Source organism: Oryzias melastigma, linkage group LG6 (assembly GCF_002922805.2).
Source record: "Oryzias melastigma strain HK-1 linkage group LG6, ASM292280v2, whole genome shotgun sequence".
Taxonomy (NCBI): Eukaryota; Metazoa; Chordata; class Actinopteri; order Beloniformes; family Adrianichthyidae; genus Oryzias; species Oryzias melastigma.
The window spans coordinates 11404076-11417098 of NC_050517.1; the positions used below are offsets into that span (position 1 = coordinate 11404076).

General features: G+C 39.5%; 3 protein-coding genes across 7 annotated transcripts in view; all 3 read right to left on the minus strand.

Moving 5' to 3' along the window:
* Positions 1-13023, minus strand: part of mon2 (MON2 homolog, regulator of endosome-to-Golgi trafficking) — a 448157-nt gene that overhangs the window by 140784 nt on the left and 294350 nt on the right. The gene's annotated exons all lie outside the window — the stretch shown is intronic.
* Positions 8635-10516, minus strand: rpl22l1 (ribosomal protein L22-like 1). Its single transcript, XM_024282135.2, has 4 exons — positions 10373-10516; positions 9211-9324; positions 8922-9043; positions 8635-8824 (listed from the first exon to the last, which is right to left on the minus strand). Exons 1-4 carry the CDS (start codon positions 10379-10381, stop codon positions 8680-8682), a joined length of 390 nt encoding a protein of 129 aa, XP_024137903.1. The 5' UTR covers positions 10382-10516; the 3' UTR covers positions 8635-8679.
* Positions 10917-13023, minus strand: part of eif5a (eukaryotic translation initiation factor 5A) — a 6810-nt gene continuing 4703 nt past the window's right edge. For both annotated transcript variants that reach the window (XM_024282131.2, XM_024282132.2), the window contains exons 4-5: positions 12327-12458; positions 10917-12198 (exon numbers count right to left, since the gene is read on the minus strand). In XM_024282131.2, coding sequence (XP_024137899.1) covers positions 12133-12198; positions 12327-12458 — 198 coding nt within the window. In that variant the 3' untranslated portion in view covers positions 10917-12132. The remainder of the gene's footprint in view (positions 12199-12326; positions 12459-13023) is intronic.

Below are 13023 nucleotides of genomic sequence, written 5' to 3' on the forward strand. Positions count from 1 at the left end.
TGCCAAAATAGTCCAAAAAGCCAGCAGGATGACAATTTTTGAAACTGTAACTTTTTAACACAACTATGACTAGTAAAAAGACAGGAATATTTTTTCTAGAATGAATCTACTTAAACCTTAAATAACTTTCAATATTTTACTCTCTGAAAATATATAGTTTGTCAAAATTATACAAGTTAGAAATAGGCGGCAGATAACATCGGGTCATTAATAACAGTAAAATAAAAGGATCTGGAGGGCCGGATCCGACTAGCTTTTTTCTTTTGGGGTAATTTGTTATATATATCATGTTTTTTGGGGGGCTAATTTGTTATCTACTGGGGCTTTTTGCTAATTTGGAGTTTAGCTTTTATTTTAGCAACAGGCTAACATTTTTACTATTTGAGTTTACGTAGGAATTTTCGGCTATTTAGGAGTTTAGCTAGTATTTGTGCAACAAGCTATCTTTTTGGGCTAATTTGGCATCAAATCCTCAGATATTAAAATAATCTATAAAGCCAACAAAAATCGTTTGGATAAACTTTTTAAAATGTTTTTGTTCAATTTTGATTTCTGGAGTTACACACTGATGCTCCTGATTTTATTAAAGATAATTTACTGACCCACATGAACTGTTATTATGGAGCTCTGCATTATTCCTGCATCGGTTCATCTCTGTTTGACGTCATTTTATCCTGATCAAAGAGAGAAATCGAATCACTCGAAAAACTGTGTTGCAAAGAATTAAAATGTGATTCAGTAAACCCCCTAAACAAAGTGAAAGCACCTCAGAGCACACATGTGAGCTCTATCTGTAACCATCCCCCCCAGAACCCCTCTGCCCCCTCCCCAGGTCTTCTGGTTGCTCCTTCGTGGAGGGGCTGTCCTCCTCACTCACCAGAACAAGACTCCCTTTCTGAAACATTAATGACCAGCAGGAGTCAACTTTCATGAAGAGCTGTCAGGGTGGAAGCAGAAACATCTACAGACAACTTCAGCAGCAGGTGACCTGCTGTCCCACCCCTCCACTGACCCCCTTCAGGAGCTCCTCCTTTAAATCTACTCCTCACCAACGTCATCAGGCTGGATTTGAGACAGAAAAGAGCTTCTGGCTCACAAACGCTGATAAAATGCCTCCATCTGAGCAGCTCTAAGGTGCCCACCTGGCCCACAGGTGTGACGTCCACTCACCGCCTCGCTGCTGTGGAAGCGGCGTTCTGTCCGTCAGCGTCTTCTGCAGAGCTGCAGCAAATGGGGACGATGTCAGACCGGCGTGTTGAATCATTCAGGGCTGAAACCATGTGACGGAGCTGATCAAATATTGAACACCTGAAACCGAGCGGGGCGTGTGCATGTAGCCGTCATCATTCATTCATGAGGGGGCGACAGGACTGATCTGCTGCGTGTTCCCCGTTCTGTTTGGGGCACATGGCTGTGTGGGGTGTAGACACCATCCTCAAAACTTCCATGTCATTCCTAGTTCAGACTTGGTTGGCAGAAGGTTGGTTCAGGTTTCCTCTTGAGAACCACGGTTTCTGTTCTCAAATGCAAACTCACAAGATGTCAAATTCTTCAAACAACCCCTGCAGACAGGTGAGAGGGCAGTTACATCACTACTCCAGTAACAAGCGTGCACCGTCTGCTTTCAGAAGATATTTGTCACTTCATTTTCTACTCATGACATCTGGAAGTCGTGTCTGAAAAACAACATCATTTTGAGCTCACTGAAGCTCAGATTTGTCCATCACTGATGGCTGCTTTGCCCCGCCCCCAAATGATTTTCTGATGGAACTGCTTCATTTTTTTTGATAGATAGGTCATCTTCAGCCTTTGGTTGTCTTTGAAGAAAATGAACTAAATCAGATATAGCCTCAAATCACACGTGTCAAAGTCAAGGCCCGGGGGCCGGATCCGGCCCTCTGGGTACAGACGGATGAAACAAAAACCATGTCTGTAGGACAAGTACTTTCCCAAACAATATTCCAATATGACAGATATGGACAAATTAAGGAATAGTACAATGATAAACTAACTGGAATATGTACATAAACTTTATTCTTCTAATTTTATTGCAGACGACACAAATGCAAATTTTCCAAAACGGATTTGTTGTCTAAAAAAACAATGGTTGAAACCTCATCAGTTTGTTCATTTTGAATGTAAATTTTAATAAAATTGTTGTGTTTTCTCCAGCCTGAGAATGGCATAAAATTATATTTTTTAATTTAAAGATAATGTGTTTGCTTGAAACCAGGTAGAGTATTCTTTCAGATCCTTGTTCAGTTTTTCTCCAACATGTTTTTACATCCTTGTGAGAAATGATTTGAGCTGCTTCTTTCTGTGTGACGTTTCTATGTTCTCCTCATGCTTGTGAGGCGTTTTCTCTGGCCTCCTCCTCGCTCTAACAGGAGTCATAGATTAAATGATTATTCCGACTTCACCCAATTGATTGTAAAAGAGAACTGGACCGAGTGACTCCCCTCCCCGCTCAGGAAGTCCAACAAACTCACTCCCTATTGGAGAGTTATTACCATAGAAACCAATATTTGGGCCAATCACTGCTAACTGACATCATCTGTTTCCAATATGATGGTGTCTGAATTGATTTCAATGGAGCTAAACCATTTTCTCAGTCCAGTTCTCGTGTACAGTCAATGTTTCCCCCTCAGGTGTGAATGTGTGCGGTTGGTTGTCTGTGCTGGGAAATGAACTGGCACAACATTCAGGCTGTGCCCCATCTTCACCCAGCTGAGATAGGCTCCAGCAACCTGCCAAAAAGGATTCAAAATGGACGGATGTTCCTAATGCATCTTATTAATACGTCTTTGTCAATGACTGTTTTGTTTTTGAAAACCTCTTCAAAGACGCCGATGTAGAAACTAACCTGAGCGTCTGGAACTGTCAGGTTGAATACCTTCACCATGTGGTTCATGTTAGCTCTGAGCCTGACGAGGACTGTTCAAATACTTTTGCTCAGTTTCATATATAGTAATACTTACATAATCTATGTAGACCACATGTGTCAAAGTCAAGGTCCGGGGGCCGGATCCGCCCCTCTGGGCAATTCTATCCGGCCCTCCAGATCATTTTATTTTATTGTTATTAATGACCCGATGTTATCTTGAACTTATTTCTAACTTATATCATTTTGACAAAATAAATTTTTGTAGAGAGTAAAATATTGAAAGTTATTTAAGGTTTAAGTTAATTTATTCTGGAATAATATTCCTGCCTTTTTATTATTCATAATTACGTTAAAAAGTTACAGTTTTAAATAAAAAAAATGACATTCTGCTAACTTTTTGGACTATTTAGGCATTTACAAAGTTTTTTTTAGGCTGTTTTGGAGTTTAGCTAGTATTTACATGCTAGCTGTTTTGGCTAATTTATTTATTTATTTATTTATTAGTTTTTTGGGATATTTTCAAGTTTAGTCATTTTTTCAGCTACATTCTAGCTGCTTTGGCTAATTTAAGCTTTTTTCAGTTTTTTAAAAATTTTTGTTGAGTTGTGATATTTTTTCAGCTGCATGCTAGCTATTTTGGCAAACCTAAGTTTGTTTTTTTGCTTTTTAGGTTGATTTTGATTTTAGCTAAGATCTTATCTGGCTACAGCTTCAGTGTTTTTAGCTATCAACTTCAGCATCTTCAGCGACCACATTCAGCTTACAGCATTCACATAGCATTATTGCAGCTATTTTTAAAGTTTTAAAAATGTAGTTTTCTTTTTTTCATTAAATGTTTATCCTGACCTAAGGTATGTTTTGGATTTTGGCTCCTTTTGCGATTGACTTTGACACCCCTGCTGTAGGTTTTTTTCTGAATGCATATCATAAAAATGTTTATTTTTGGGAGAGAAAAAAGCATTTTCTGTCACCAGCTTTCACGTTTTTCTGAAGTTAAGTATAGAAAGCTAAATTTAAATGTCAACTAACATTTCCAAATTGTTGGAAATTTAAAAAAATATAGTTATAATAAAAATCTACATTTCTTAAACTCTAATCCCAGAAGGAGTTGTCATCTCCAAATACAAATGTTACCTTCTTAACATAAAGCAGATTTTTTTTAACCCACATTTAAACTGATCTACTTCCTGTCAAACCTGGAATCACCTTTACCACGAGTAAAATGTGACCTTCCAGAGGAGCAAGCAGTGGGATTTTGGAAGTGAATGATGTTAGAGTGAATCCAACATAAAGGTGGAGCTCATGTTGACGTGGATGGAGCCGACCCGGCAGAACAGCACCGATCCAGAAGGCCCTCTCTGAAAAGCCTCGTGTTCCTGAGACAGAGCCGTCAGAGTCAGGAGTGGTGTGTCATTGCAGCCGGGGGGTAACCTGATGCTGGGGGGTCAGCTTACAGCACAGCCTGCAGTACAGTGGGACGCTGAACTATAGGAGCACATTTCATCACATCTCTCTTCTACAGGTCCTCAACCACACTTGATGACTTTAACTAAAACGAGATGTTTGTCACAGAAGATCCATCTCACACATTTAACAGAAACCCAGCAACAGTAACGTCTCTTTAGGGCGTAAATCTCTGGGTAAAGGCTGGAGACGCTCCAGCATCTGCAGCCGGAGGAGCAGCAGAAGGTAGATGCATTCCTGTGGCTTTATGAGATAGTGGAGCTGAAGCAGATCCAGATGCTCTGACAGACGATGCAGAAGCAAAACATCTTTTTCTGTTTAGCGGAATAAAGGAATTTTCTTTAAGCTGGCAGCTCTTTGAAACTGCAGATGCTGGCGTAGCAGAGCAGAGGTCCACACTCTATGTGACTCAAATGTGACATCTGAACCCCAAACACGCCAAGCTTTGGTTTGTGTTCTGATAAACAGGCTTCAATGAAACCATTTTGACTGATTTATGTGACATAAGAATCTGGTTTCCATGAGGAGACTGTTTCAACACCAAAAACAGAAACAGACAGAATCCAAACTCATTTTCTGTTGTTCTCAGTGAGGATTTGGAGGTTTTTATCAAACCTTAACCGGTTGGTTGAGGTACCGTCATATCTGACATGAAAACAGTCTGTTCCTTCAGGAGATTCCTCTGTGTTTTGTTTCTTAGTTGAATGTTTCAGAGGTTTTAGGATGTTGTAGAAAATAAATGAAAAGTTCTTCAGATCCAAAGATCCAACTTTTAACAATTTACCAGCAGATTTATGCTTTAGAAAAATGATTAGGAATCAATAACATTCTCATTCTCCCCTCTGATAAGTATTAATCCTTGTGTATTATATTGACAGTTTTACTTACATAAATGTTTACACTCTCTGGCGACTTTATCAGGCACATCTTGCCGATACTGGGTTGGACCACATTTGCCTTCAGAGCTGACTTAATCCTTAATGTCAATCACATGTTTCCCAGTCATGGCCCGGGGGCCGGATACGGCCCTCTGGGTAATTCGATCCGGCCCTCCAGATCATTTTATTTTATTGTTATCAATGATCCGATGTTATCTTGCTCTTATTTCTAACTTGTATAATTTTGACAAAATACATTTTCACGGAGAGTAAAATATTGAAAGTTATTTAAGGTTTAAGTTGATTTATTCTGGAAAAATATTCCTGCATTTTTATTATTCATAATTATGTTAAAAAGTTACAGTTTTAAACATTTAAAAATTGTCATTCTGCTAGCTTTTTGGACTGTTTCGGCATTTACTAAGATTTTTTTAGGCTATTTTGGAGTTCAGCTAATATTTCAGCTACATGCTAGTTTTGGCTAAGTCTGGGCATCTTTGCTCAGACTGCTGCCCCCGCGACCCGGTCTGGGTGAATGGAAGAAGATGGATGGAATTTGGTTAAAAAGTTACAGTTTTAAAGTTTTAAAAATGTAGTTTTAGAGGTTCAATAAATGTTTATCCTGTTCGGCCCGCAACCTAAGGTGTGTTTTGGATTTTGGCCTCTTGTGTGATTGAGGTTGACACCCCTGATCTACAGAACCAAATCCGTTTAGCTCTGACTGGTGATGTCGGCCCAGACTGTAGCTCTTCCTCCACCAAGGTGAACCCTCAAGATCACACTCCCCTCTGGGTATCGCTCACCTCGCCTTGGTTGCTGCTGACCATCATTTCTGTTGAAGGTGACCCGACCATCATCAGTGATCAGGTCGGTAGACTGCTTCTGCTTTGTCCAGGTCTCATGGTCTTGTACTGCAAACATTCACGGTGGTGTCTTGGTGTCACAGTGGAGTCACCTGCAACAGTCGTCTGTCATTCCCGTTAAAGCAGTGGAGTCGGTTGTCTATAAACCTTAGTACCTCATCTGTGTGTGGCGTTTACCATGTCTGAGGTCAGAGGTCCTCAGGTTCTGATCTGTCACAAACAGTCTGTGTCTGCATGAGTCACTGAGACTCACCAAGTTCACCTACAACATCTGACTGTCTGCTACTAACTGCAAAGGTGCGCTATGACCAGGTGGTGCTGCTCGTCTGTGTTTTCACTGATGAATTACTGACTAAATCAGCTCTTAATATACACAGAATGTTGAAATAGATGCTGCTCTGAAAAGGTTTTTCTTTTCAAATGTTGTTTTTCTTTACCTAAATAGATAAAACACACCTTACACAAGGACACTATTATGTGGAAAACACTAAATGAAGTCTATCACCACACTACAATCCTCCATATCTTGAAATCTGTGAACTGAAGCAAACACTGATTATGTCATCTACTGAGTTTTTTATATTACTAACTTGCATTAGTAGTGAGTCAGATAAACTAAAACTGCTCCCAAAGTTTTTTAAATAAACTTTTGTTTATTTTTAATAGTAACTTATTTATTCCCAGTATCTAGTTTTCCAGTTTAAATGCAAACACATTTCCCATTAAGTTTCTAAATCACAGAAGTGTTTATGGGACACATTTTTACATAGAAAAATAAAATTTTACTTCTCACATTTTATGTGCTTAACACAAGAGCAGACTTCATGGGTAGGAGGTGGTTATACATTATGATTTCTAAAAGTATGCAGCATTATTTTTTCCAAAATCTGTAGATTTCTAAAATCTTCCTGTCTGGACGCCTTTGATTTGCTACCACCTGCTGGTGGAGTTGTGAACTGCAGTCACAGAATGACTCGACGTTTACCTGCAGTTCTGATTCAGACAACTCAAATATTTAAGACCCTTCTCAGCTGCAGCAACGCACGCACTCATCCGTACAGCAGTGCAGCTCATGCTGTGGACATATATGTTGATGTATTTATATTGAATCAACAGAGCTGCTGCTGTGTTTTGGTCAGGCTGGTCAAAAAGTATTTAGTGACTAGAGCTGCCCGTGTAGTCGACTAATCGACGACTAACTTAATAGTCGATTAGTCGTTACAATATATTATAAGGAGTCAGACTGTAGTAAAGTTGAACAAAGTTAGCACCAGAAAATCCACCTTTTTTATATTTGAGTCAGTGAGACCAAAACTTTATCTTTAGTGAGAAATGCTTCAGATGCTGACCTCATAAATGGTATAAATGTTTAGTAAACATCCACACTATAGAGATTCTCCTGCTTCTTTTCGTACGTTTTTAGCACCTAAAAACTCAATCACAATTTTAGTGATTTCAGCAATGTATCAAAACGTTCGGCTCGTTCAGGACATTACTGATTGTAATTTTTACATTCTTAAACTTTATAGTTTTTGAAATATTGAGCAAAATGTGCCCCAAATGAAATGAATGAGAAAGTCTTCAAATTTCAAGATTTCAAGACTTTAAATATGTCCATGGACTATGATTTCATCTTTATAGTAATTCAGAGTAAGCTGATATTTGAGCAACATGCTAACGTTTTAGGCTAATTTGTTATCTACTGGGGTTTTTTAGGTTAATTTAGAGTTTAGCTTCTATTTTAGCAACATGCTAACATTTTTGACCACTTTAGTTTTTAGCTTCTAAATTTAGCAACTGACTAACGTTTTTGACTAATGTAACTTACTGAGGAATTACTTAAGCAACGAGCTAGCTTTTTTTGGCTAATTTGTAGTTTAGCTCATATTTAAGAAACACACTAAATATTTTTGAAAAATTGGCATGTATTAGGGGTTTTTAAGCAATTTTACTACAAAATGTTCTGAAATTTAGGTCAACTTCAGCGCTCTTCAGTTTTTCCTTAACAATATTTCCAGTCTTTTAACATTTTGCTAATAGCTTTTGCATTTTCAGTAAATCCCTGCAGCAATTAAAATCAAATGTGTCGCCATTTTCAGCAAAAAGCTTCAGCATCTTTAGCAGCTATTTTAATAAAAAAAAAAAAAAACATTCAGACTAGTATTATAACAGGTAATGCAACTTCTCTGGTTTAATCTTGTTTTACTTTCAGAATCTAATGAAGAATAGAGGCCGCACAATTCATTAAAAGCTTAAATTATTTTCTTAATTGTCTTCATCTCTAGTTAGTTTAAAGCTAATGATGGTTAAGATGTGCATTTTACATCCACTTTGTGCATGACCCGATTAATCGGCTAATCAGAAAAAATAATTGTTGATTAGTCGACTATTAAAATAATCATTTGTGGCAGCACTAACAGTGACCCTGAAGATCAGAACACCCTGTTTGAAACCATGTTGAGCCTGTCGGATTATTAGCTCTGAAGATTATTCATATTTATGTTGGTTTCTTAGAATAAAAACACAAAAACCCAAGAGGAGAAAGTCGTTTTTGCTCTTTTTTATTTCGCTGTCCACACTCTGCTGCTCTTCACTCGTCTGCCTCCGACTCCTCGTCCTCCTGACTGATCTGGAAGTACCGCAGCTCATACGTCTCCTTGTCAGACGCCACCACTCTCAGCCAATCACGGAGGTTGTTCTTCTTCAGGTATTTTTTCGTCAGGTACTTCAGATACCTGTGATAGAGGCAGCGGTTAAGGTCATATCAAACCTCTTTCATTCCATAAAACCTTCCCCGATAGTGTCTGGGGGCTGCAGCGAGCCTCCTCTCACCTTTTGGAGAACTGCTTCTCAGACGTGACGTTGATCTTGTTCTTCATGCGGCCGACCTGAACAATGTTACCCAGATTGCCCGTTTTTCCGTTCACCTTGATCCTCTCTTTGAGGAAGGTTTCCTGATGAACAAAGCACAGTGATGCACTAGGGAAGAGAACCCTAGTCAGTTTGGAGCTAGGGAAGGAGACCCTAGTCCAGACACCTGGTGAGCTGTGTGCAGGACCACAGAATCCACCCTCAGATCTGTTCCCAACATCATCAAGAAGAGGGTGGAGAGGAGACTTACAAAGTTGGCAGAGTCCAGGATCCCGTCCTCCACAGGGTGTGTCAGGTCTAGGGTGAACTTCCACGACACTCCCTTTTTAGACCTTTTACCGACAGCAGACCTCTTCTGTTTGATCTGAGAGAAAAAAAGACGATAAGAATCTGATCCTCCTTTTTTAAAGAACGAACAAAACATCAGAACAAAAGCCGCTGAAGATGCTGAAATCGATAGCTAAAAATGCTGAAGCTGATAGAATAAAATATAGCTAAAATATTAGCTTAATGCCAAATTAGCCTAAAAAACTGAAAAAGCCCAAGTTAGCCAAAACAGCTAACATAAAGCTAATGTTTTAGCTAAACTCTATAATAATATATATATAAAAAAACGTAATGTCAAAACAGTCCAAAAGATTTGGTTATCCAAAACAGCTAGCATGTAGCTGAAATATTAACTCCAAAATTGTCTAAAAAATCTTAGTAAATGCTAAAATCGCCTAAAAAGCTAGCAGAATGACAATTTTAAAAACTTAAACATTTTCAATTTTTTTAGCATTTATGAATAATAAAAAGGCAGTAATATTATTCCAGAATAAATCAATTTAAACCTTAAATAACTTTCAATATTTTTAATATATTTTGTCAAAATTATACAAGTTTGTCCTCCTCATGTAGATGTAATCACTTGAATCGTTTACATTACACATCTAAAATTGACCGTCTTCTGTACATGTTTCCATCCATGTTGTTGGATATCCAGAAATCGGAGCTGAAAACGGTCCACAGCTGTCATTCTGCCTGCAGAGCAGCGCTTTCAATAAAACCCTCAAATGAGTGGTGCATGTTTTTATTTAATGATCAGTTGTGTATTTTGTGAAAACCAGATAATCTCCGTGACTGTGAAACTACATTAGCTGAGTTTCTTAGTGTGATAATACTGAGGGCAGAGTGAAAATAGAAGTCAGATTTCAGAACATGAGCCTGTGGATTGAATGAAACACGTGTTAGCTAATGCTACTGCTAGCTCCCAACCGCTTCGGGGGCTAATTTTCCTTTAATGACGTGGATTTTTTTTCCTGCCTGACGTACAGTAGTGTCTACAGCCTTCACTTACATTAAAGTTCGTGTTGCTGGAGAAAAATGAACCATTATTTTAAGAAAAGTAGCAGGAGCGGCAGTGAACTCACCGGCGCCATGTTGAGAGCTCGGACGGGAAAGACAGAACGGATGTGACGAAGCAGTGACGTAGGAGGACCGGATGGAGCGCCCTTCCAAATATGGCAAAATAGGTGGAAATCCTCGAATCAAACCAGTTTATTTTGTTATTTATTTTTTGTTAAAGATTAAAAATATATTTAGATTTCTGACCTGGTAAAAAAATTAGATTAATTTTTTTTATTTTTTGTTTTGTTTTAGGCGTTTTCGTTACAATTATGGCAGTTCAAAGGTCAGCCATACCCCGCACGCGCTGATAATAAACCTGCTGAGCCAGGTCAACGATTGAGAACAGCCTGGGCCTCATCCCGCAGCCTGCTCATCCACATTCTATTGACTGAAAAAACTCCTGATGACTAAGGGGCGCCAGAACAGCCTTTTTCCACTGAGCCTGGGAAATGCAGGGTGGGGGGGTGATTCATGTTCACAGGTTTCCAGGCAGGGTGTGTCTGCCACGTACGATTTACTGCAAACATGCATGTGAAGAAGTAAAAAAAAGTAAAGATCATCAGTATGTTCATTTCTGTCCATATTTATTTCAGATTGGCAGAGAAAACTATGCTTTTACTTTGAAACTTTTATTAACAGTAATTAACTCCCATGAACATGGAGCGCTGCTGAACAAGCGCTCCCCGCTTTAATCCTCCACCAATGAAAACTGACTTAGTTTTAGAGACAGAAAACCAGACAGGGTTTACAATTTTTGTCCATTTGTATCATCGTTTTATTTTGCCATCTCCAGTCAGGTGACAAAGGCCTCGAGTGAACAAAAAGTTTGCAACTTAATCACCCTCCAACCCGGTCGAGTCCCTCAAAACAAACCTCACCGCAAGCCGCCCCCCCTCACATGTTGGAGGCCCACACTGACACACTCATACACACACACTCACGCCTCTTAAAACAAAATAGAACACTCTGTGTTTTGGGGGGGAGCGCAGGTGACTGCCATGTCCCTCAAACTTCTACAGACAAAAGCCTGGCATCACGAGGGCCAATCACTGAAGTTTCTGTTACTGTGGGGAGGAGGAGGAACAAAACAAAAAAAACTTCTCTTTCCTGGGGATGAAAACTTGACATGCTGGGGGGGGTGGACCTCAAGTGCCTTTAAGTGCTAGCCACCACAAATCCAAGTGATCAGGAGAAAAACAAGATTCCTGGCCCCCTGAATCCAGAGCAAACACCTTTCTGGAAAGCAGGCTGGCTCCTGGGACGACCTAAATCAGGATTCAGCATCTACCGGGGCAACCCTCCCCTCCCACAGCTTTTGCATCTCAAACTGCCCCCCTCCCCGATCCCCTAAAAGGCTTAAGACCTGCTAAGTTTAATCTAAATATAAAAAAAAGAGAATTATACAAAAGCTGAATCCCGTCGTCTGTTCAACATTCAGGAATGTGAGTGGCAAATCCAACACATTGAAGGCAAAAATAAGCAGGAATGAGCAACTGATGGATCTTTTGAAGTTGTTTTTATATAAAGTAATTTTTTTTGCCAAAGAAAACCTCAGTGATCAGGCAGAGGACCACGCAGCGAGCTGCAGTGGAACATTCCCAACAGCAATGGAGAAGAGAAACATAAGGGAGGAGGGGGGAGAAAATAAAGATCATTGAGAAGATTAATCAACAGAACGATTGAGGTTGTCTGTGAATGCCGATGCTTTGGTGACAGAACCAATGAGAATACAAGAGACTGGTTGTGGGTGGTGCTTGTTGTCCGGGCAGCAAAGTCCATCTCCCTATTTGCTGGCCAAGACCTTGGTAGCGACAGCACATTCCTCCCCCATGGCAGAAATCACGGTGACCTGCAGGCAACATGTTCGAGTCAATCATCTGAAACCTGACACGTGCCCCCCTCGTCCCACCCATCAGAGCTGGGCACTGCTGGGGATTTCAGATGATCAGACATTTCCAGGTGAGGATCTCCGCTTACCATGAATTCTTCACCCGCATCAAACTTTGCTTCAATTTCCTTGCCAACTTCATTTTCGGGAACACGCAGATCCTCTCTGATGTCACCGTTGTCGCTCATCAAGGACATGTAGTTTTCATTGATGTTAACCAGCTGGGGAGGAAACAGACGGTTAGCCTCAGAGGACAACTCACCAACATGTTCAGGTTTATTGTGTGAAAAAAGATGTTTAACGAGAAAAAAACTGAAGATTCTCCAAGTGTTAACACCACCAGAGGAAGGAATAGAACTTCCTACATAGAATCTGAACAACACAGGAGATGTCAGCAGAACCAATGTTCAGGTCCAACGAAATCATATTTGAATTAACTCAACAACCTAAAGTGTCAAAGTTTCAGTGCATTCTTGTAACACTCCCCTCAATCATTCTAGTTCATGTGTCAAAGTCAAGGCCCGGGGGCCGGATCCGGCCCTCCAGATCATTTTATTTTATTGTTATTAATGACCCGATGTTATCTTGCGCTCATTTCTAACTTGTATAATTTTGACAAAATATATAATTTTATGGAGAGTAAAATATTGAAAGTTATTTAAGGTTTAAGTTGATTTATTCTGGAATAATATTCCTGTCTGTTTATTATTTATAATTATGCTAAAAAGTTACGGTTGTAAAGTTTTAAAAATTGTCTTTCTGATAGGTGTTTGGACTATTTTGACA

Bases quoted from the DNA above. Each gene is read 5' to 3' on its own strand.
- rpl22l1 (XM_024282135.2), bottom strand. The intron at 9,044-9,210 runs GTAAGTCTCCTC...TTTGTTCATCAG, and splicing joins TCCTGGACTCTGCCAACTTT to GAAACCTTCCTCAAAGAGAG. The intron at 8,825-8,921 runs GTGAGAGGAGGC...CCTCTATCACAG, and splicing joins GAGAAGCAGTTCTCCAAAAG to GTATCTGAAGTACCTGACGA.